This window comes from Topomyia yanbarensis, chromosome 2, assembly GCF_030247195.1.
Source record: "Topomyia yanbarensis strain Yona2022 chromosome 2, ASM3024719v1, whole genome shotgun sequence".
NCBI classification, from domain to species: Eukaryota; Metazoa; Arthropoda; class Insecta; order Diptera; family Culicidae; genus Topomyia; species Topomyia yanbarensis.
Genome location: NC_080671.1, coordinates 262,858,814 through 262,880,916, shown reverse-complemented (window position 1 = coordinate 262,880,916; position 22,103 = coordinate 262,858,814). Strand labels below are relative to the sequence as shown.

Sequence of the window (22,103 nt, the reverse complement as noted above, 5' to 3'; positions counted from 1 at the left end):
CGTTTCGTTTTCGGGGAATTTTATAAATTTGCTTGAAATGTCGTGGAAAAAATTCAATAAATTATCGAAGTATTTCAAAAAAGTGGACTCTGTCATGTTGAAAAGATTTCCAACCTCTCTGTACGAATCTTTGTTCGCTGAAAACCTAAAAGTTAAGAAAAGTATATCTATTTCATTGAAGGACTTCCAGAATATTGTGATGGTTTATAGTTCGTATCCGAAAATCACGAACACTCTTTCATTGTATATGAAAGCTTTTTTTAAGGGGAGGGGGAGGTAGGGGGGTAAATGTTTCAGCGTGAAAAAAAAACACTTTTTTGCGATTTTTTTAGAACTTAGCGTGAAGCACATTTATCAAAACTTTTGTACATTATAGTGTATCATTTCAATAACACGCTGTTATTTTTTCAAAACGACTCGGTGACGAAGGTTTTTGTAGAACGTCTCTGGAAAAAACCTGATTTGCGGTGTTACCTGCCATTCAAAAACTACTTAACCGATTTCTTTCAAACTTTGTATACGCATTATATGTTTAAAATACCTAACCCCTACGTTGAGTTTTTGGAATATTTTTTCATTTACTCATAAAAGGTGGAATTTTTCGTGAAGAATAGTATTTTTTATTTAAAATGAGTAAAGAATCCCCTTAACTGAAAATTTATCTCACAAACTCAACGTAGGGGTTAGGTGTTTCTTACATAGAATATGTATGCAAAGTTTGAAAGAAATCGGTTGAGTAGTTTTGGAATGGCAGGTTACACCGCAAATCAGGTTTTTCCAGAGACGTTCTACAAAAAGCTTCGTCACCGAGTCGTTTGTCGATATTTTTGTATAGAAAAATTACAGCATGTTATTGAAATGCTATACTATAATGTACAAAATTTTTGATTAATTCGATTCACATAAAGCTCTACAAAAATTCGCCAAAAAGTGTTTTTTTTAACGTTGAAACCCGTAATCTTAACGTAATCTTTAAAGAAAACAAACATCCCGTAGATTTGAAAATACTCCCAGGGGACGTGAACATAGGTAAATCCGAAACTTCCTACCAGCATCAGTAGGAAAATCAAGAATTCGGTCGTTTTATCGACATAAACAATGGTTTAATGTTTACCCTAAATAGTGAATCTCTAAAATCTTGCAAGTTCGAAGTTTGCATTGCGATGGATCATTTTGTTTAGATATATAGGTTGCATTATAAATCAACACTCGTTGGGGGAATAGAATCGAAACCAACGCTCGATGGATTGAGAATGCAAAACACAAGATTGTACGCAGCTCACCTGGGTTCCATTCCCAACCCCGCACATAGGGTTAGAGATTTTTCCACAAGAGATTGCTCTAGCCATAAAAGAGGCGAATGACCCTAAGGTTAAAACCTCTATAATCAAAATAATAAAACTAGGAGTGGGTAATGTCCGGGACGTAACCGCGGTGTTGACGTAGGACTAAACTTGGGCATATCATATGACATTCATGGATAATTTGAGCCAATGCACTTTTTGAATGAATGTTTACTGGAAATTTCATGTCGAATGAGATTGCCACATTCACTGATTTTCTAGGACTTGCAAAAACTTTCGGGTTTGTAGATTAATTTGATAAACATTTGCTTATATGAATCACTGGTAAATGTACACAAGAATTGACAGGCGCAAACTTATTAAATGGAACTTTCTAATTCAATTCTTTCTCCATTATGTTTTCATCCTAAAAAGAACGGTTTGTAGATAACTATGTTTGGTGATACCAGACGAGAATCCTTGCTAACGATTCGAACCTTGCCCGAATTCGCTTCTGCTGCGTACATACTAGGGACGTTGCGATACTTTCGATACTAGTACGGAATCGATACTTCTGTTTCCGATGCTCGATTTTTTGGTATCGATACTTTAATCACGATACTTTACTGATATCGATACAATCTTCACGATATCGAAAAGAATCGAATGAACCAGTAGTTGGAAGTATTCGATTCGGAATTATGAACGATTTTGGAATTATTTCCGAGTGGAATGTGATAACCTATTCAGGCTAAACAATCGCGGAGTCGGTTGTTACATTTGAGTTGCTACAATAACTGGAGCACCAATCGCATTTGATTAAAACATCGATTCCGAACATTGCCCATTATTTGACAGTCCATGAGACTTTCTGATCAGCCAAATTATTTATTGTTTATCTTTTCTGACATTCGACGTCTGACATAATCGTCGACTGGATCCAACATCAAACGAATCAGATCAATAAAATATATTTGTCGAATGGGTTTTTCTGTTCCCAGGAGCAGAGCAAAACGTTAACTGACAAAACCCACTACTAAATTTCTAAACAACGGTTTGCAGATTACCTAATTCAGGGAATTAAGCTACTGTAAAAGCACAGACTAACAGACATAACACTCGAAAACAATGCTTCGCCCGCTTTAACGGTCATTTTAAATATATTTGTAGTTGGGACTGTGCCCACATTTGAAATTATGGCGCCACTGACCTATGAACAAGCAGATGGGGGATAGACCACTAGTGAAAAATTGTTCCCAAACCTGAGGGGTAACCCATCAGCAAATGAGTGTTTGGGACTGTGCATAAAAGGTGGAGCTAGTGTTCTGGGAAAATTGCCGGATCGATGTTTTTATGGGAATTCCCTCATAGTGTTATGTCTGTTAGTCTGTGGTAAAAGTGCGGAATCGAATGGCGATACTTTCAAGTATCGATACTGCGACTACGATTATATCGAAAGTATCAGTACTTGCATTCGATACCAGTATCGATTCTAAGTATCGATGTATTTTATTATCGAAACGTCCCTAGTACATACACGAACATTCCCCTTTCGCAGCTCACATCGAATGAGCATTGCATATTTTTTTCAATTCAATTCATTTTTATTTTCTTCTCTTTTACAATAGGTATACATGGTAAGTGGTACAACAATAATGTTTTTCAAGCTTTGGTTCAAGATTTTTACAGCTTCAAGCTGGTTTTGATTTTTGGCAGAAGCCTTTTTACATATGCAGTTTTTCAACTTTTAGTTATATATATTATTAATTATCCTAACCTATCTAAATCTACTATGTACATCATGGGTAAATATTCCTTATTTGCATAAATTCTGACGCTAGAGACTTAGTTTGGTGTCTAACAGCCAGCATGTTCAGTCTATCCTCTACTAGAGCGAAATTCGGTAGCCGATGGACCTCGGCCGTTGGTGTGCGCTGTGGCAGATTTAAAATCATCTTGAGGAATTTATTCTGCAGGATTTGTAGTTTTTTACGGTGACTTCTTGCACATCCTATCCAGACTGGTGACCCATACTCCAGCATTGGTGCAACGATCTGCCTATAGACAGCCAGTTTGTTTGCAGTGGACGCTTTCGATCGACGGTTGATAATCGGATACAAGCGTTTTAGCATCATCGTGCCCTTTGTGATGCGGTCCTCTACATGGTGACGGAAAAGAAGCTTTTTGTCGAACAACAAACCCAGATAGCGAGTCACTTCCGACCACTCAATTTCTGCGTTTCGAAGGGTTATTCTTCTTGTCGGTTTCAAACGATCCGTATTGCGGTGTGGGAAAACGATGATCTGTGTTTTTCCTTCGTTCACACAAATTTTCCAATCGCTGAGATATTGGGTAAAAGCGTCAAGTCCGGCTTGTAGCTTCGATTCAAGAGTGCGCATCACTCGGCCGTTGTAGGTAATAGCCGTGTCGTCAGCAAATAGTGACAGCGTTCCTCCGCCAGGCAGAGGCGGTATGTCCGATGTGTACAGGTTGTACAAGATGGGTCCCAGAACACTACCCTGTGGGACTCCTGCAGGTATCGAATACGGTTCGGAAAGTACGTTGTTTATGCAGACTTGTGAAGTTCTGCCGTCCAAGTAGTGCGAAATTATCTTTACCAGATAGACGGGGAACTGGAATTGGAGCAGTTTGTGGACTAGACCATCGTGCCAGACGTTGTCAAACGCCTTCTCGACATCGAGAAGCGCCATGACCGTCGTTTTCGAAATCGCCTTGGCCTGGTTAATCAAATTAGAGACCCTCTTTAGTTGATCTACCGTCGAGTGACCTCTCCGGAACCCAAATTGTTCAGCTGGGAGAATATCGTTTGACTCGGTGTGCGCAAGAAGTCGGGAGTGTATTGCTTTTTCAAACAGTTTACTGATCGATGAAAGTAGGCTAATCGGACGGTAGCTAGACGGGTATGTCGGATCCTTCCCCGGCTTCAGAATGGGTACCACTTTGGATCGTTTCCAGGCAGTCGGATAATATCCAAGCTCGAGACAGCGATTAAAAATTTGAGCTAGAAGCGAATATACTTTCGGTCCCAAGTTTTTCAGGACAACGTTGAAGACACCATCAAAACCTGGTGCCTTCATATTTTTCGTGCTTTTAACTGTTTTCGTCAGTTCCTCTGGCGTTATCTTTTGCTCGTCGGGCAGCTCGCACGGCGCAGATGCAAGCTGAAAGATACTGTCAAATACAGATGCTTCCATCGGGCTAACGATATCTCGTCCCAAATTATGCGTTGCCATAAAATGGTGCGAAATTGTATTTGACTTCTCTACCGCCGTTAGAAGCACTTCGTTACCAACTCTGAGTGGTGGGATGGGCTTTGGTTTATTCTTTAGCACTTTTGTTAGTTGCCAGAAGGGTTTAGAATGTTTGGGTAGGTTTTTTAAGGTTCTCTCAAATTGCCTATTCTTAACTTTTTCCACCCGGGTGGCTATGATTTTGTTTAATTTTTTGTACAACACTTTCCTAGCTAAATTTTGCGTTCTTTGGAACTGCCGCCGCACACAGTTCCTAAGCGAGATTATTCTTTTGGTCGAATCGTCAATATTAGTGAACTTACTTGTCACCGGAGTAGATGGGATGTACCGCTGTTCCGCCTCGTCGATGTCATTCGAGAGCGCCTGCAACACGCCGTCGATTTCATCCGTGGTCGTCAGGACAGGATTTTCTGCCGTTCGGTCCTCGATAAACTGCTGGAGCTGGGCCCAGTCCGCTCGATGGTAGTTTCGCCGTCGATGCTGCTGACGTTGATTGTTCTCGTGGCTCAACTCGAATACCACAGGCAAGTGGTCTGAAGACAATTCGGTTAATGTACGGGTCGCAGTGCAGTGATCCGCCACGTTGGTCAGAGTAATGTCGAGAGTAGATCCGACACCAGCTGGTGAGAAGAAGGTTGGTGAGTCTGGTTGGACCACCACATAGTATCCCGTCTGAAGGTCCTCTGCTAGCACAGTACCGTTGGTGTTGCACCTAGTGTTGCCCCACATTGAGTGGCGAGCGTTGAGATCACCGGCGATGACGAAGTTGCCCTTGCGACGAGTCAGCGCATGAATGTCGTTCTTGAGACGTACAGCACTGTTATCCGACTTTTTGGACTGCACTGGACAGTAGACGGCGATGAGTGTAATGGGACCGTCAGGCGACGCTAGTTCAATCCCAACAGCTTCGATGATGGATAAGCGAAAGTTCGGCAGCATTCTGAACTTCACTTCTTTTTTAACAGCAATGGCTACGCCACCACCCTTCTGCTCACTAATCCGGTCCAGTCTGATGATGGAATGATGAGGTAAACTGAAATTCACGTCCGGCTTCAGATGTGTTTCCGTTATGCATGCAATGTCGATTGAATGATTTAGCAGGAAATCGATGAGTTCCAGCTTTTTCTTCGCCACGGAGTTGGCGTTCCAGTTAAGGATGTTGAGATTGAATGTTAAACTTCATGAAGAAATGCATCATTTGCATCATCATTTTCTGCATATCAGTCACTAAAGTTGACAGTTGGTTGATAACCTGCGTTAGTCCATCTAAGGCTGGTCCAGTATTTGGTGGAATTCCTGGTTGTACGAAACTGGTTTGGTGCCCCCAGAAGCCGGGTGGGGGAGCGTTCGGAACAGTAAGCGCTGTGTTTCCATTTTTCTGCTGACCGGGCAACGGTAGTGGTGGAAAAGCTGGAATCGAGTTCAGATCAAAAAGAGGTTGACTCTTCTTCTGGTGTTGTCTAGGTTGGTTGACTTTTTTGCGGAATTCTATAAATTCCGCACGTTTTGGACACGATCGACTTGTTGACGAGTGAGCTTCCTTACAATTAACACAGGATGGTGGCGCTTTTGAGTCCACCTCAATGCAGCTGTCCGATGCATGCTTTTCGCCACATTTTGCACAACGGCTTTCTAGGTGGCAGTTTTTCGCACCGTGTCCAAAATTGAGACAATTGGAGCACTGTGTCACTTCGCGATGAGCTGGTTTATATCGTTCCCATTCAACCACTATATGGAAGAGGTACTTGATTTGTTTCAGCTCACCCAAAGCGATGGAACCTCGTTCGAGATGGACCAGATACAGCTGATCACGGTACTTAGCTTCTTTATTATGCCGCTTCATTTTGTGTATGGCCACTGGTTTTAGTTTAGCCTCTGTCAAGGCCACCTTCAATTCATCCTCCAGCATGTCCGGAAGACCACGTATGACGACTTTTAGCGGTTTGCTGGTTGCAATATCGTGCGTAAAATATTGTGCTTTCACTTGCTGTAGGTAATTTTCAACTGCCTTGTAATGGTTCAGCGTGGGAACGGTGATTTTATACCCGTCAGTGCAGAGACGGATAGTCGCTTTGAGCCCATGACTGATGAGCGTGTTCAAATCCGTCCTCAATGTAGGTGGAAATCCCTTTAGGTAGAAAGGCGGCATTTTCTCCTTCCTTTCTATTTTATTCCCAGCATCGTCGACCGGCAAGCTGGCGTACTTATTTTTGCTGAGCAGCCGCTTAGCAGCGTCCTCGTTGTTTTGCTTCGGCCTTTTGGCACGATCTGTATCCTCCTTGGATCTGGAGCGAGATTTGCCCCCCATCGCACGGGACTGATAATCCGATTGCGAATGACGCAATGCAACGAACTAAACAAACAAACTTGTAACGAGTTTAAACACGTCCGAACTGCGCGAAAGATAGACGAAGAATGTAATGAATGGTGAGATTTAAACGGACATGCGTCGCTTCTATTTATGACTTTTCGTCTTTCATTGAGTCACTAAGCTGCCCTCTTTTGACGGCTGTGTCTGAGAAATCTGCCTCACGAATGGTAATTTTCCCGTTTTTCGTGAACTTTTTAATTTTACCAATTTCCAAAAGTCTACTTTTATTGGGGAGATATTAAATTATTACCAATATTTAAGTTAGGTGTTTCTGAATCGGTTGGTGTGTGAATGATTAAAATCCATCTAGTAATATCGGAGTTATAAGCGTGCAAACCTTACATAGTTTCGTTACATGGGAGATAGTTTAGATTTTAGAATGACACCTAGCCCCAGATAGTGGAGTAAGACATTTTTAATGTCAAAACTAGGAGTGGGTAATGTCCGGGACGTAACCGCGGTGTTGACGTAGGACTAAACTTGGGCATATCATATGACATTCATGGATAATTTGAGCCAATGCACTTTTTGAATGAATGTTTACTGGAAATTTCATGTCGAATGAGATTGCCACATTCACTGATTTTCTAGGACTTGCAAAAACTTTCGGGTTTGTAGATTAATTTGATAAACATTTGCTTATATGAATCACTGGTAAATGTACACAAGAATTGACAGGCGCAAACTTATTAAATGGAACTTTCTAATTCAATTCTTTCTCCATTATGTTTTCATCCTAAAAAGAACGGTTTGTAGATAACTATGTTTGGTGATACCAGACGAGAATCCTTGCTAACGATTCGAACCTTGCCCGAATTCGCTTCTGCTGCGTACATACACGAACATTCCCCTTTCGCAGCTCACATCGAATGAGCATTGCATATCGGAATGCGATCTCTTTTATAAACTTCTTAGTGCAGATGGTAGTCCATCCCTTTGTGCGACAAATGAAAATATTTTCATCATTCGTTTTGGCGTGGCATTCGCTTAGTAGCAGGGTTGCCACATTCACTAATGTTCTAGAAAGATTTGCATTGTAGATTAATTCGATAAACATTGGTTTATATGTGTCATTGATAATGTATCCTCAGTAACTCAATCCAAGTTATTAAAAGGAGCTTTCTAAATAAATTCTTTCTCCATTATATTTTCATCCTAATAAGAACGGTTTGCAGATAACTATTTTTGGTGATACCAGACTTTCTAATTCAATTCTTTCTCCATTATGTTTTCATCCTAAAAAGAACGGTTTGTAGATAACTATGTTTGGTGATACCAGACGAGAATCCTTGCTAACGATTCGAACCTTGCCCGAATTCGCATCTGCTGCGTACATACACGAACATTCCCCTTTCGCAGCTCACATCGAATGAGCATTGTATATCGGAATGCGATCTCTTTTATAAACTTCTTAGTGCAGATGGTAGTCCATCCCTTTGTGCGACAAATGAAAATATTTTCATCATTCCACATTCACTAATGTTCTAGAAAGATTTGCAAAAACCACCATTCCAAGCACGGCTAATTAATGCTTTTACAAAATCATTTCTATCAAAATTTACGGTAAAATCTACGGAATCTACTACACAATTGTTTTAATTATTTCCCAACAAATCGCGCAAAAATCTGTTCCGTACAGCACAGCGCAAATAATTGACGTTGAAAAACAAATCGGCAACTTCAGCTGCCAAACACTTAGAAACGATCGAAGCATTTTTCCGTTAATATCACTTTTCTGACTCAAATTGTTGTAGGTATTTTATTGCTTCCGTCCAATTGGTCAGTTTATTGGTTTTATCGCACATTTTTCGGATATTATTATAGAAAATAACTAACCCGATAAGAGGGAAGTTATTTTCCAAAGCACGAAATGGAAATTTCAATTGTAATTCTTCTGAGAACGATTTTGTGGTCCTAATAAGGACCGTTTGTTGTGAATATTATTTCGCCGTTTCCCGCTCGGCATGATGATTATTCGCTTGGCATGGATAGCGCACAGATTGGTATTTTCCAACAAACTAACCAGGCAGGCCTCACTGGCTTCTTAAAGGGCCATTACGGCTGAGCTCCGGAAGAGTAGGTTTTGAAATTCTGTGCAATCTCACGGACCAGGCACTGGAAGAGCAGCTTGCGAATTAGTAACTCTGTCCACTTCTGAGAGCAATGAATTTCACGCAGGGCGACGACTGTTCTTGGTTGGCAGCGATAAGGCAGTAGCTATGATTTGGTTGGTGGTCAAAATGCAGCTTCTCGTTGAGCAGCACACGTACGTGTGTTCTGCTCTGTGGCTTACACACGTCTGGCTTTAAGAAAAACTGTGACACCCATATTTATAGGTTTTAGCATTAATGTTGATTCGCATTAAAAGTAGTTTTTGAACTTTTTAAACAAGTTTTACATAGCAAACAAGTTATCAATAGCAAGCGTTGAACGTTTTCCTTTCGATTTATGAAACAAAATTAGTAATTCCTTGAGTAGGAGAAAAGTTATTAGAGTTCAAAGTGTACGTAACGCATCCGTTTTGAAAATTTTGAAATGACACCCAGTATAGTAAAGAAAGACGTAAGTCCTACGTCAAAAAAATAATACAAAACACAAGAATCCGAATTACGTCGCTTGGAGGTATGAGTTCAGCCATAACTTTAAGTTCAGTTGGAATTCCGGCTGGATTCTGCCAAAATTCAGGCTCTAGTGATACAACCGAGTCTAGTACAACCAAGGAATTTCGGCTGATTTTACTGAGGAGCATCTCATTTTTACTGAGAAGCATCTCAATTTTTGAAATAAATTTAGATAATACTGCAGTGATTAAATATAATACTGCGTTGCTCAAAAAATACCATTGGGTAAACCTAATTAGAATTCAGCAAGCCTAATTAGTTTTCACCAAACTAAAGATAAAGGTTACTTCAATTACATGTTCATCAGCCTTGGTTCAACAATAGCAGCATATCTGGTAAATCTCCCCGCTTCCTGCTTCTCACCAGTAGAAGCAAACTGAAGAAGTCACTAATTCTCTAAATAATAAAATTTTCATAATGCTTAATTGTTCTTTAATCTTGAAAAATCACTAGTAATTCCATTTGTACTAATTTTATTATTTGCGTTTATGAAATTATTCTACTTGCATTCTACAATAACATTTAAACGTCAAAATTCAGTAACATCGGTTTCAATAGACCTTTCTCGTCAGACCTAACACCTGTTTTTCTTATTTTTAATCGAAAGATTACACAATTATAAGAACATTTCCGTAAAAATGAGATTTTTAGGAGCTATCATGATTTTTTAATGATTTTTTAAAATTTGAAATATGCAAGAATGTTGAATATTTTTTTCACCTCTGCAAGAATGGTGGGACTTAAAATGTGCGTTTGGGCAGCACTGTTTTGAATATTTTCACTTAAGTTCTTGGCAACGCGGTAAATGAAGTGGTGAATCGCAGTACAAAATTCATTAGCAATGTAAACAAACTAAAATGAACCTCTCGCTGTAGAACATTGGATGCATTGGATGAAAATGTTTAACCTCACTTTTTTGACATTTCGCAGAGCTTGTTTACATAGGCTTAGAATTTTTTTTATTCGACCACAGTATGAGAAACTTGATTTGGTTTACTTTTAAATGCGAATATCTTGTATTAACAAGCTCGTTAGGCTTTCATTTTTATTTGACGTCATTAGGCAATGTTCCATTAAATTTGGCATTTAGATTTTTCTTGTCCACGATTCGTTGAAGAAAGCGATTTTATTTGTTGCGATCAATTTAACTTGTTTTGTTTTTTTGCTGAATTAGAACATTAGCCACAAAACATTTTGATGATCTCTGGTAATTGGTAATCTCTAGTAATCCTTGAAATTATATACATCGCAATATAGGTCCGCACCAGTTGCAGCCGCTCCACCTCGCCGGAATCGAGTTAGCCGATGGTCCAGTCTGCGTCACACTCGGCTGTCGCTGCACCAATGGTAGCTCCCAACCAGGCCTTTGGATTAATTCCTCAAATCGCAGCTACTGCTGGTAGTGTAGCGATCGGCTTCGTCGGTAATACCGTTGGACATGCCCTCATCGGAATGTTCAGCGGTTCCGATTCACAAGAGGCAGCCTCGCTAGGACAGGCTGCCCCGGTATCGGGCGAGCGAAACACTCCGGCAGGACCATGCTCGTGGGAGATCAAGCAAATATCTTGTACCCAAGGCCAGGTCGAGTGTGATTCGGAACAATTACCAAGTATAGAAGTCCATATATATAGCGTTCACGTGATACATTTTCCTTAAAGTTGATTGAATAAAAATAGTATAAATGTTGGCCAAATCCTGCAGCACTATAGGATCACAGATAGAGCATTAACACCAACTCACTGTGCTTCGGTGTTTTTTGCAAACGAACTATCAGGTCTATGTTTTTATTTAGTAAATATTTTAATAAATATTAGTTAATTAGGAGTATGACTTATTTTTATTTTGATGGCGCGGTGAAGGGGTGCTTAAAGTGCGAGTCGTATCTTTAAAATCGATCACTTGAAAGTAGTATAAATAATTATAAATGCGACAACAATAAACTCATAACCTTTTTAATGGTTATTTAGCCATAGGTAACGAGGAAATCGGTATGTTTTATTCATGTACAACAAAAAATACTCAGCAATAATGTAACTTATTATTAATTGTTACGTAGTATAAATGATTATAAAATGCGATAACATAAGCTCATTACCTTTCTAATGGTTATTTAGCCATACTGCCGTGATACGCATAACTGTCCCATCTGCATAGGAAACCCAAATGGGACTGTTATGCGGATCACGGCAGCATAGGTAACGAGGCAATCGGTGTTTTATTCATGTACAACAAAAATTAATCAGCAACAATTTAATTTATTATTAATTGTTACGCGTGATTTTGTCTCCAGTGATTGGCCAAAATTGGTCGCTTTTAGAATATGGTGCTCTAAGCATAACTGTCCCATGTTAATAGCGAATCCCATAACACATGGAACAGTATAGCGACTATACAGCTGCAACAGCGAATTTAGCATTGACATCAATATAACCAGGTTGGTTGCAAGCAGAAAGAACAATACTAGCTGGGCTGCTAGCTGTTTGTGCTACTAATAACACTTGCAGTCTGTCAAATTAACATGATTCTATGATCTAGCTTCAATGACGATGGAATATAGCCGAATCCAACGCCTAACCCATCAGCGCATTTGATCATGTAATGGATATTATAAACTCTGAAAGAAATACATTTTATTTTTTGTCTGTTTTTGAGGTTAGAACTTTTATACTATTGTGAGAATGGTCCTCAGCAACTATCCTTCCAAATCAAAAACTCGTGCTAGCAATGGCTTCGTTCAGAAGCGTCAGCATCACAAGCGATGAATATGCATGACTGACGGTCATGGTGTTGAGCGGCTGACCCTGAAATCTATCCCAAAACCGTATTCGTTCGTTCAGTCCGAGCGATATTGCGTAACTCGGGGAACAGGCAAGTGCGACGTCATGTCGTCATGGGCTTCAATTTTGTACATACAGGCACCTATAAATAACCAATCAATTTAATTATGTAGATTTAGGCCATACCGTAAATTTGGCTGACATACCCCGTATCAAGTCCCACACACATAGCACACCATCTTGGCAACCAGATGCGCCCATCGCGGCCTGCCACTGGTCTATGAAAATACATGTGATAGGACCGCAATGGCCGTTTAGGGTGAACTGCAATAGGTGGCTATCAAGCCGGAACACGTTAACAGTGTGGCCCTGGCTGCCAGTAATGACTGTACCGCCCGCCACTTCCAAACATGTCACCGGTGACCCTGCTGGTGAAACTCCAGGATACATCGAAGCTCCTCCTCGGATGCGTGATGTTGAGCTGGCAACGCTGTGGACGGATTTGAGCCGGCGGTTTGCTGAAATAAACTAATGCTTCCTGCCGAACCGCTGCGTACGCGGGCTAAAAAGAAAAAGAATTAAGGCACTTGATGACATACTCATTACAGAGTGAAAATTAAATGACTTAGAATATACAGTATTTTAAAAGAACAAGTAAAATCTGTCTGCGCCCTAGGTGAGCTTAAAAAATTGCTTGAAACATAGAACTTACTTCGCCCATATGCAGACGTAAATCCCCAATCGATCTGAAAACCTTACGTGTACGTTTCCAGTCTCAGAAAATCGATTCGTTCACTCAACCGTGCGACTATCACTTTGTCACCGGCGAGGTTTATGTTAGTTACCCCATTGTTGTGGTTGTTTTCAGCTTCATATATATCCTGCAATGAAACGTCCGTCAATAGTTGTAATAAAAAACAAATGACTCCAAACAATTTACCTAAAAGCTACCAGTCGTTCCCTCCCAGAACTTTAAACGCCCATCTGCACACCCAATCTGTATGAGATCATCAAAAAAGTCCAGATACCAGATCGGCGAAGTCTGGTAACATTTCTTCCGCGCTGAATTTCTTCCTCCAGGTGGCTGAAAACATTCCCCAGCGCTCATCTGCTCTCGGGGTGGGCAGTTCCGGCATCAGGTGCAAAGCGTCGATAGTTTTAACCGAGTATAGCGTCGAAAAAGGATCGTTTCGCAGCACCTCCAGTTTTAATTCTACTAGATCTTTGCGAATAATTTCAATTAGCAAACTTGCATCCGCCGCGCTAAAAGATTAATCGGGTAATTTTAAAGCTGACACTAAATATTTCGACTTACTTGCATGCCTCTGCATTTTCCGTGGAGGAAGCTGTTTCTCCATATTCGCTTCAGCTCGTTTTTCTTCAGGAGCTATGGACTAGAAGGTTTTTCCGCATTCTCTTTCTCTGGACTGTCAGTCGCCGGTTCTGATTCCTTGTCCTTGGTCATACTCAGATCGCTAACCTATTTTTATTGAAAAAGAAAATTTAAATCCCATGGAACAATGATGGCTCCAAAAATAGTTTAGGTGGTTATGACAAAAAGAACACTTACGAGTGCAGAAATTCCCAGAACCTCCGCCTTTTTGACCCAGTTATCTGCATCGCTTGCCATCGCTTCGACCGGGTACAATGTATAGGAAAACGTCCTGAATCCGAACGGGTACTGTCCCATCGGTGGTTTATGCCTGGCAAATCGCTGAATTTTGCTCAGAACGATCATGTGAAAAAAAACGATGCCTTTTTTGTCTGCTCACTTCGCTGCCATGAAACCGACAATGAGTCCTTTTTCCAAATGAGTCACACGGTTGGCCCGAGTGAATATGTGCGTGTAGAATACGCTTCCATTATGTTTGTTCTGTAAATCAACAAGGACATCTAGACATGAAAAAGAATGTTGCAGGGGGAAGCTTATGGTAAAAACTTACCGAACGAGAGTCCTTTCCAAGTATCTTGCTGTTGTGTTTAATGTTGACGGTAACGAAGTCGGAAGCGACTCTGACCTATGAGATTTTTCTGTCCCCGAGCGCTATCAGCGGACACACTACGAATTTAACCGTCAAGTGGCTTTCACTTTTGCTGAGCTGGAAGCGGCAGCTCTGAATCTGTACAGCGACATCCTTTTGAACCACTTCGGATTCATGAACTATACACTATAATTATATTATGCAATGGATTTTTTCATAACGTTTACTATTCCCTAAAATCACGAACCGATCCAATGGCTAATTATTGTGTAGAACTAGGGGAAAGTAATAAAAACATGAACGACAGCGAGCAGGATAAATTCGAGGATTTGAACAATCAGTTAAGTCAGCTGTTGCGGGGTAACACATAACGGGCGCGTTCATCCGAGGTGAGATATAATTTCAAACTGTAACTGTAACTGGTGCCCGACGTCGACAAAAATCAGTCGTTAGTTTTCTGAGATTTTTTCTGCAGAAAACTAAAATATTTAGAAGTGTCAAACAATCAAAAACAAATCTATCAGTGCAGCCAGTTTTAGCACAATTTCATCAAAGTATGCTGTCACTCTGACAGTGTACCTGGGTCATAAAATGTGTCCTCAAAAAATCCTCAGAGCATTCCGTATTAACATATTTGTATTTGGTAACCTGGCAGATTGCTGAATCAATTTCCGGATGATTTGATGTGGAAAGATGAAGACATTTTCTAAAAAGGCCCATACGTAATAATATTGATCTTATTATATCTTATTATATGAAAATCGTGATTTTTTGGTAAGGAAAAAGAAATCGGTATTTTTAGTAACATTATTGGTATTGAAATTAAAAATCGGTTTAAATATCGATAAATCGGTATATTCTGCAACACTGTTTTGGGGTTCATCTACGTCAAAACAATGTTTTTGACAAATTGGAATGAACTCTTGGAGTTCATACCCAGTAAACGAAACGGCGAATAGCCAGATTAAAACAGATGCTGGCTAGCGGTAGGCTACTGGAACTATGTTATAGGCTACCCGCCGTAACTTTATTTCATATTCCCCACTCGAAGTTCATCCAAATGGTGAAAAAGTATGGAGAATCGAGGTAAAATAGGACAGGGGAATACAGAGTAAAATGGGCAGCTCGAGGAATTTTTGATTTTTTCAATAGTTAGAGACACCAAATTAACGTGACAGTATTCAGAATTGATCCAGCGATGAAAACGGAAGCTGTTCTGCATATAAAATTTTTTGACGAGAAAGGTCTATTGATTATTCAACAAAAATACTATGCGTGCATACAATTGTACGTTTTAGTACACTAATCCATAAGAATTATGAATTAATTCACCAATACGCATAATACATAGCGTTTCGTGAACAATACACAAATACGTTTTTAATTCGCTAATACGTAACTATTATGAAAAAAACCGATTTAATCCACCTAGCAGTGAGATGAGACATTTCTTACACATTTCACTATTGGATTAGTTTGCAGAACTCACAAGAAGTAGGCACCCAATTAGAGGTGGGAAGAAAACAGTTTCTAGTCTTGCACGAATAAAATCTCGAATAAACTGAATAAATTATAGAAATCAACAAAACGACTGAAATAAAAAAGTAAAGCAAAAAATGAAACAATGGGTTTTTAAATTCATAAAATGAGTAGAAAAATTAATGGAAATCATTATAATTTTGATCCAAATACACGAATCAAATTAGATTAGGTTATTACATAAAAATTAAGATTATATTTAGAAATAGTTATAAGATGAATAGAATAAATTGACTCATACTAACAAATTGAATGAAATAAAACGAATGACTGAACATGAAATGCATAAAATTAAAGATATGAATAAAATGAATCAGATAAATCAAATGAATCAAATGAATCAAATGAATCAAATTAATCAAATGAATCAAATGAATCAAATGAATCAAATGAAACAAATGAATCAAATGAATCAAATGAATCAAATGAATCAAATGAAACAAATGAATCAAATGAATCAAATGAATCAAATTAATTTAATTCATCCAGTGAATACAATGAATCAAATTAATGAAATGGATCAAATGAATAAAAAGAATGGATGAACAAAATGAATAAAGTAAAAAATAAATGAAATGCATAAATAAAACAAACGAATCAAATAAACAAAATGAGCTGAAGTGATAAAATGAATAAAAAGAAGAAAATGAGCAGAATTAAATGCATTGATTAAAATGAAAAATTGAACAACAGTAAAAGGTTATAAATTAATATAAAGAAATAAATTGAATCAAATACATTATTTGGATGAAATGATTAGAACTGAAAAAGTAGTCAGATTATTAAAATGAAGAAACTGAACAAAATGAATAAACTGGAAAAAATTATTAAAATACATACAATGAAAACAATGAATGATATGAGTAAAATGCACAAAAAGAATAAACTGATCAGAGTGAATCCAAAGAATGAAACGAATAAAATAAGTAAAATGAACGCAGATGAACAAAACGAATAAAAAGATGCGGAATGAAATAATTATTTAAAATGAAATGGTCATATATTTGAAGCCAAATACATTTTTGAATAAAGAAAATGAATAAACCGGATTGTACGAATTTGAAAACCATTGCATCAGAAAGTTTTGAAATGTTTTTGAAAATCCCATCTTCTGAGAAAAGGCTAATAAATATGCGATGGACTTTCTAGGGCTTCCATCTTTTTTTTTTGGTTTTATTCTTTTTGTTTTCATGCTTCTTTACTTGACGAATTCAAAGTTTACTTTTTGGTCACATATTCCCGAAAAAAGATTTATGTGCAGAACAGAATTTACTGGTCCAGTATTTTAACGCGCAATTGAATATAGTAAAGTGAGACAAGGTCACATGTGCTTTCAAGCCCCTTGAACAGAGAACGACAGAGGGAGAATGCGATTCATGAATGAGACAGGTAGATATTTCAAAGTTTTTATTTGCATTGAAGTAAATAGTGTGAAATGCCTAGGCTATGTCGATTGCATAAAAGCCGTGTTTGTATTGTTTCGTTCGGAATTCTCGTGCAGGAAATATGGATAAATAAGTCCTATACAGACCAATATTGTGAAAAAGAAATGGTTCAAACTACTCAGTATATCCAAATATGGACGACGATAAGTTAGAAGACACATTGTAGTTGCATCCCCCATCGAGAGTGGGTACTTTGGGGACTTCTTTTTCTGGATCTAATTTGTGGATATTTTTGGTCTTTGATCCGTTATTTTTCATGAAAGTTCGTACCAATACAACGAATGTGCAGCTGATACAACTCATGGTTCATTCGCCTGCGCAACGTTCCGTCTTCCATCTGCACGCCACCATAGATGGTATGCAACACTTTTCGTTCGAAAACTCCAAGGGCGCGTTGGTCCTCCACGAGCATAGTCCAGGTCTCGTGGCCGTAGAGGACCACCGATCTAATCAGCGTCTTGAAGATAATCAACTTCGTGCGGCGGCGAATTTTGTTCGACCGGAGCGTCCTCTGGAGTCCAAAGTAGGCACGATTTCCCGCTAATATCCGTCTCTGAATTTCTCTGCTGTTATCATTGTCGTCGGTTGCCAGTGAGCCCAAATACATGAATTCGTCGACCATCTCGACTTCGTCACCGTCAATCCGAACTCGGGTGGGAGGTTCACATTGTCGTCTCTAGAACCTCTTCCTCTCATGTATTTTGTCTTCGAAATCCTGGCTTCAGCTTTCAGTCTTTGAGAATATATTTCATTCAAAATTCAATAGAGATACGAATAGTTTAAATATCGCACGTGGAATGTCTCTTTTGAAAATTTCCATCGTCAAACTTTCATATTACCCAGTTAAGCCAAATATTTTTCTGATATAGCCATGAATTTCCTTAATTATAGTGTAGATACAGGCTTTGAATACAATTGAATTAAAGTTGAGTTGATGTAGCAGCAGACAAAAAATAGTTTTGTTTTCTCAAACCTTCGCAATTACAATTAACAAATATTTCAGTATGGCAGAAGATCTTATCGCACAACTTAGAAATGCATACAGAAATAGCTAGATAGATGCGATAGAAGAGAGACAGAGAGAGAAAGAGAGAGAGAGAGAGAGAGAGTGAGAGATGGGGGGGGGGGGGGCGTGTGAGGAATGGCAAATGATGGTTAATGCAGTGACATTATTTTTATAGGTATATTATTATGATATATTGATTCTTACATTCTTATCATAAATAATGTAAGTAGTAATTTTTGCTCCATAACCAGTATAACCTAAATCTTGCAAAAGAGCTAAATTTTCGCTAGATTTTTGGGCTTCAAACATACAGTTGCCTTCGGTGACGCCACAAGTATAATTATATTAGAAATCTTTTATCTCACTACTAGGTGAATTACTTGTTGATCTGTGTATTGATATACCATCCAACATTTACCTCATGATTGAACGCAATGCCTAATACAAGGAATAAATACTAGAACTCACTGTTTCTTTATCAACGCATTATTTTATCTTTGAAGTGAACTTATATATTGATTTTTGAGAAATAGTTAATTTATTATAAAGGTAATTCACAAAATGTTCTCAACATAGAATTCCTTGAATCACGTAGATGTGTTTTCATACCCCGATATTCAAAATCGGTTTAGTTTTGCCCCTAAAACACCAGTAAAGCAATACTCTGTATGAAACAATCTCATTTTTAATTAGTGGAAATCGGTAAGCGAGGACTAAAAATACAAAATGTCTAATATCTCCGCTGTTCGTGCACGGATTTAGACAATCTATAGCTTGTTAGAAAGGTAGTTTTACAAGCTTTCTATTTATGTGCAGTTTGCCGGACAATATTGTATTGTTCGAAAGTTATTTGCAAAAAACCTGCTGTGTTTCGACAAAATCGCCCATATCTCAGAAAGTAAACAACCTATCGAAAATCAAAAATAATAGTGTCAAATGGCAACGTTAGGCCTTTCATTTGAAACTAATTTCATTAAGATCGGTTCAGCCATTGCTGAGATAATTACATGAAATTTTGTACATACATACATACACACATACACACACACACATACAGACATTGTCTCAATTTGTCGAGCTGAGTCGATTGGTATATGAGACTCGGCCCTCCGGGCCTCGGAAAAAGTTGTCAAAGTTTGAGCGAATCCTATACATTTCTTTTGTAAGAAATGTAAAATAATCAATACTCATCAATACACAAAATACATGCCATTTCGTGAAAAATGCACAAATACGTCTCTCAATACGTTGGCCTGAATCGAAAATACTAGAGTGAGTCGCCCCTCGATTTCCGCTGAAATGAGACTTTTTAAAGCTATCGTGATTTTATAATGATTTTTTTAAATTTGAAAAATGCAAGAATGTTGAGTATTTTTTTCACCTTTGCAAGAATGGTGGGACTCAATATATGTGTTTGGGCAGCACTGTTTTGTATATTTTTGCATGGCTTCCTGGCAACGCGGCAAATGAAGTGGTGAGTCGCGGTACAAAGTTCATTGGTTAAGCACTATTTAGACTCTCGGTGAAAATGAACGTGAACATGTGTTGAATACCATCCATTGTTCACGGTGGAGGACGTCGTGAACAGTTTCATCAGCGAACACCGATTTCACGCTCAATTGGCAGTTTACAGTTTGTTAGAATGCAATTTGGTATTCGAAGGTGAACGTTCACCGTGAACTGCGATGACATTTATATTCAACACTCCGCATCAATTCCGCCGTGGTCGCGTTTACACTCCCGGTGAACAAGTGAAATATCCACTGCGAACATATTGATGGTTACGTAATGCGACGAGCCGTAGAAATTAACTGTGTAAAAAGACAATCGTGTCTGTCGCGGTAGCACGTAGAATGATGCCACATACGGATCTGTGACGACGTAAAGAAAATCGACCGTACTGTTCGAGATAATAGTTTTAACTGTTTTATTCGTGCTTCGTTTAACAATAGGATGCCAATTGCTACCAAAGTTGCATGTGTGTTTGTGTTTGATCATGATAAGCGAAATCAGTGATAATTTTATAGCAAGATTTAAATTTAATGTAGCATGCTCAATTCTAGGATAGGATATTGTGTTTACATTTAATTCATATATAGATTTGCAGTTCATTGAAAATTATAGTTTTAGGGTTACAATTTAGTTAAGAGCAAATTAGTTTTAAGGTAAAATAACAATTATTGATAATGACCAGCGTTCGTAACAGGCCGGGGCCCGTTGAACTACAAAGCTCAACTATTCATTGTCGTGAGTCTCGTTCTTTGCTTCTACGTCATCCTTCTCAATGGGTAGTATACACAGCTCGGTTGTAGCTCGCTGGAAGATACCTGCAGCTGTCCTGACATTGACTACCCGCACAATGTCATCTTTTCCAGGGAAAACTTCGTCGACTCGTCCTAACGGCCACGACAAAGGAGGAACTTTGTCACGTTTAAGCAGAACCATAGTACCGGTTTCTATTTTGTCTGGAGTTGATCGCCATCTAGACGGCCTGTTGTGAAGCAACCCAATGTAGTCCTTTGACCACCGCTTCCAAAGATCTTGGACCGATTTTTGCATGACCTGGAAGTGTTTCAATCGATTAGTTGGAGTGTTGCTGTGATCCGGCTCCGACAGTGAGAATTGGGACTCGCCCACCAGAAAATGGCCAGGAGTCAGGGCATTGAGGTGTTCAGGATGATTGGAAATGGGAACGAGGGGACGGGAATTTAATATGCTTTCGATTTGTTCAACAGCGGTACGGAAGTCATCGAAAACGTAGATCGTTTGTCCCATGATGCGATAAAAGTGATGTTTGAAGGCCTTGACCGCGGCCTCCCAAAGACCACCGAAATGTGCTGCTCGGGGTGGTATGAATTGGAATTGGACGCCTCGTTGCAGCAAAATGGATTGCACGGCTGCTGATTGGAGCTGTTGCTTCAGCTCCACTCGCATCTCCCGTATTACGCGATTCGCGCCCACGAACGCGGTGCTGTTGTCGCAGTGAATAGTTCGTACACGACCGACGCAACTCAAGAACCGCTTGAGTAGGTTTACGCATGCCGACGACGAGAGACCGACGACGACGTCGAGGTGGACCGCTTTTACCACCATACATGTAAACACTGCGACCCAGACTTTGACCGACGCGCCTCTTCCCACAAGCGGTCGCACGAGAAACGGACCGCAGTAGTCAAGCCCAGTGCTTTCAAACACCTTGCCCGGTGTAATGCGTACGCTCGGTAGTGGACCCATGAATTGTTTGCATTCTCGTGGCCGACACCGAAAACAGGTGATACATTGATGAACCGTCCTTCTGGCCAAATCTCTTCCTGGCCAAATGGCCAAAACCTTTGTCGTATGGTGGCCAACAGTAGCTGAGGGCCCGAATGGAGTGTTTGCAGGTGGATTGAGCGAGCTATTAAATTCGTCAGGTTGTGTTTTGCCGGTAACAACATAGGAAATCTGGTATCGATCGGTGCAGAGAGCCGTTCCAAACGTCCTTTAAGGCGCAGCAACCCGAAACTGTCCAGCATCAAATTTAAGTTCTTCAAAGGTGATTTGGAGGATATATTGGAAACGACGTGTCTAACCTTTGCCTCCAGTGATTCGATTTCATCCGGGAAGCATTTTCGTTGTACAAGCCGAACAATTGATTTTGGAGCGTGATCATATTCTACAGGGTTAATAAACCCGAACAATCGGTTCTCATCGGTGACCCGACAATTGTTTATAAATCGGTAACAATAGGCAATAGTTTTTAGCAGTGGACCGAGTTGAGACCGAGAGGTAATCAAAGTGTCATCTAGCGTGATTGTTGATAATGAG

General features: G+C 39.4%; 1 protein-coding gene and 2 long non-coding RNA genes across 3 annotated transcripts; 1 reads left to right on the top strand and 2 right to left on the bottom strand.

The window, feature by feature from the left end:
• Positions 1–10,852: 10,852 nt before the first annotated feature.
• LOC131680307 (hemiasterlin resistant protein 1-like) lies at positions 10,853–11,203 on the top strand. The gene has a single exon (XM_058961028.1). The coding sequence runs from the start codon at positions 10,853–10,855 to the stop codon at positions 11,201–11,203; it is 351 nt and encodes a 116-aa protein (XP_058817011.1).
• Positions 11,204–12,048: 845 nt separating this feature from the next.
• On the bottom strand, positions 12,049–12,575 carry LOC131683114 (uncharacterized). The gene is made up of 3 exons (XR_009304373.1): positions 12,531–12,575; positions 12,216–12,466; positions 12,049–12,161 (listed from the first exon to the last, which is right to left on the bottom strand). It is a non-coding gene; the product is annotated as an uncharacterized LOC131683114 (long non-coding RNA).
• An 838-nt stretch (positions 12,576–13,413) lies between these two features.
• LOC131683112 (uncharacterized) lies at positions 13,414–13,992 on the bottom strand. The gene is made up of 3 exons (XR_009304371.1): positions 13,895–13,992; positions 13,640–13,804; positions 13,414–13,587 (listed from the first exon to the last, which is right to left on the bottom strand). It is a non-coding gene; the product is annotated as an uncharacterized LOC131683112 (long non-coding RNA).
• Positions 13,993–22,103: the final 8,111 nt, after the last annotated feature.

Bases quoted from the DNA above. Each gene is read 5' to 3' on its own strand.
- LOC131680307 (XM_058961028.1), top strand. From the start codon at position 10,853: ATGGTCCAGTCTGCGTCACACTCGGCTGTCGCTGCACCAATGGTAGCT.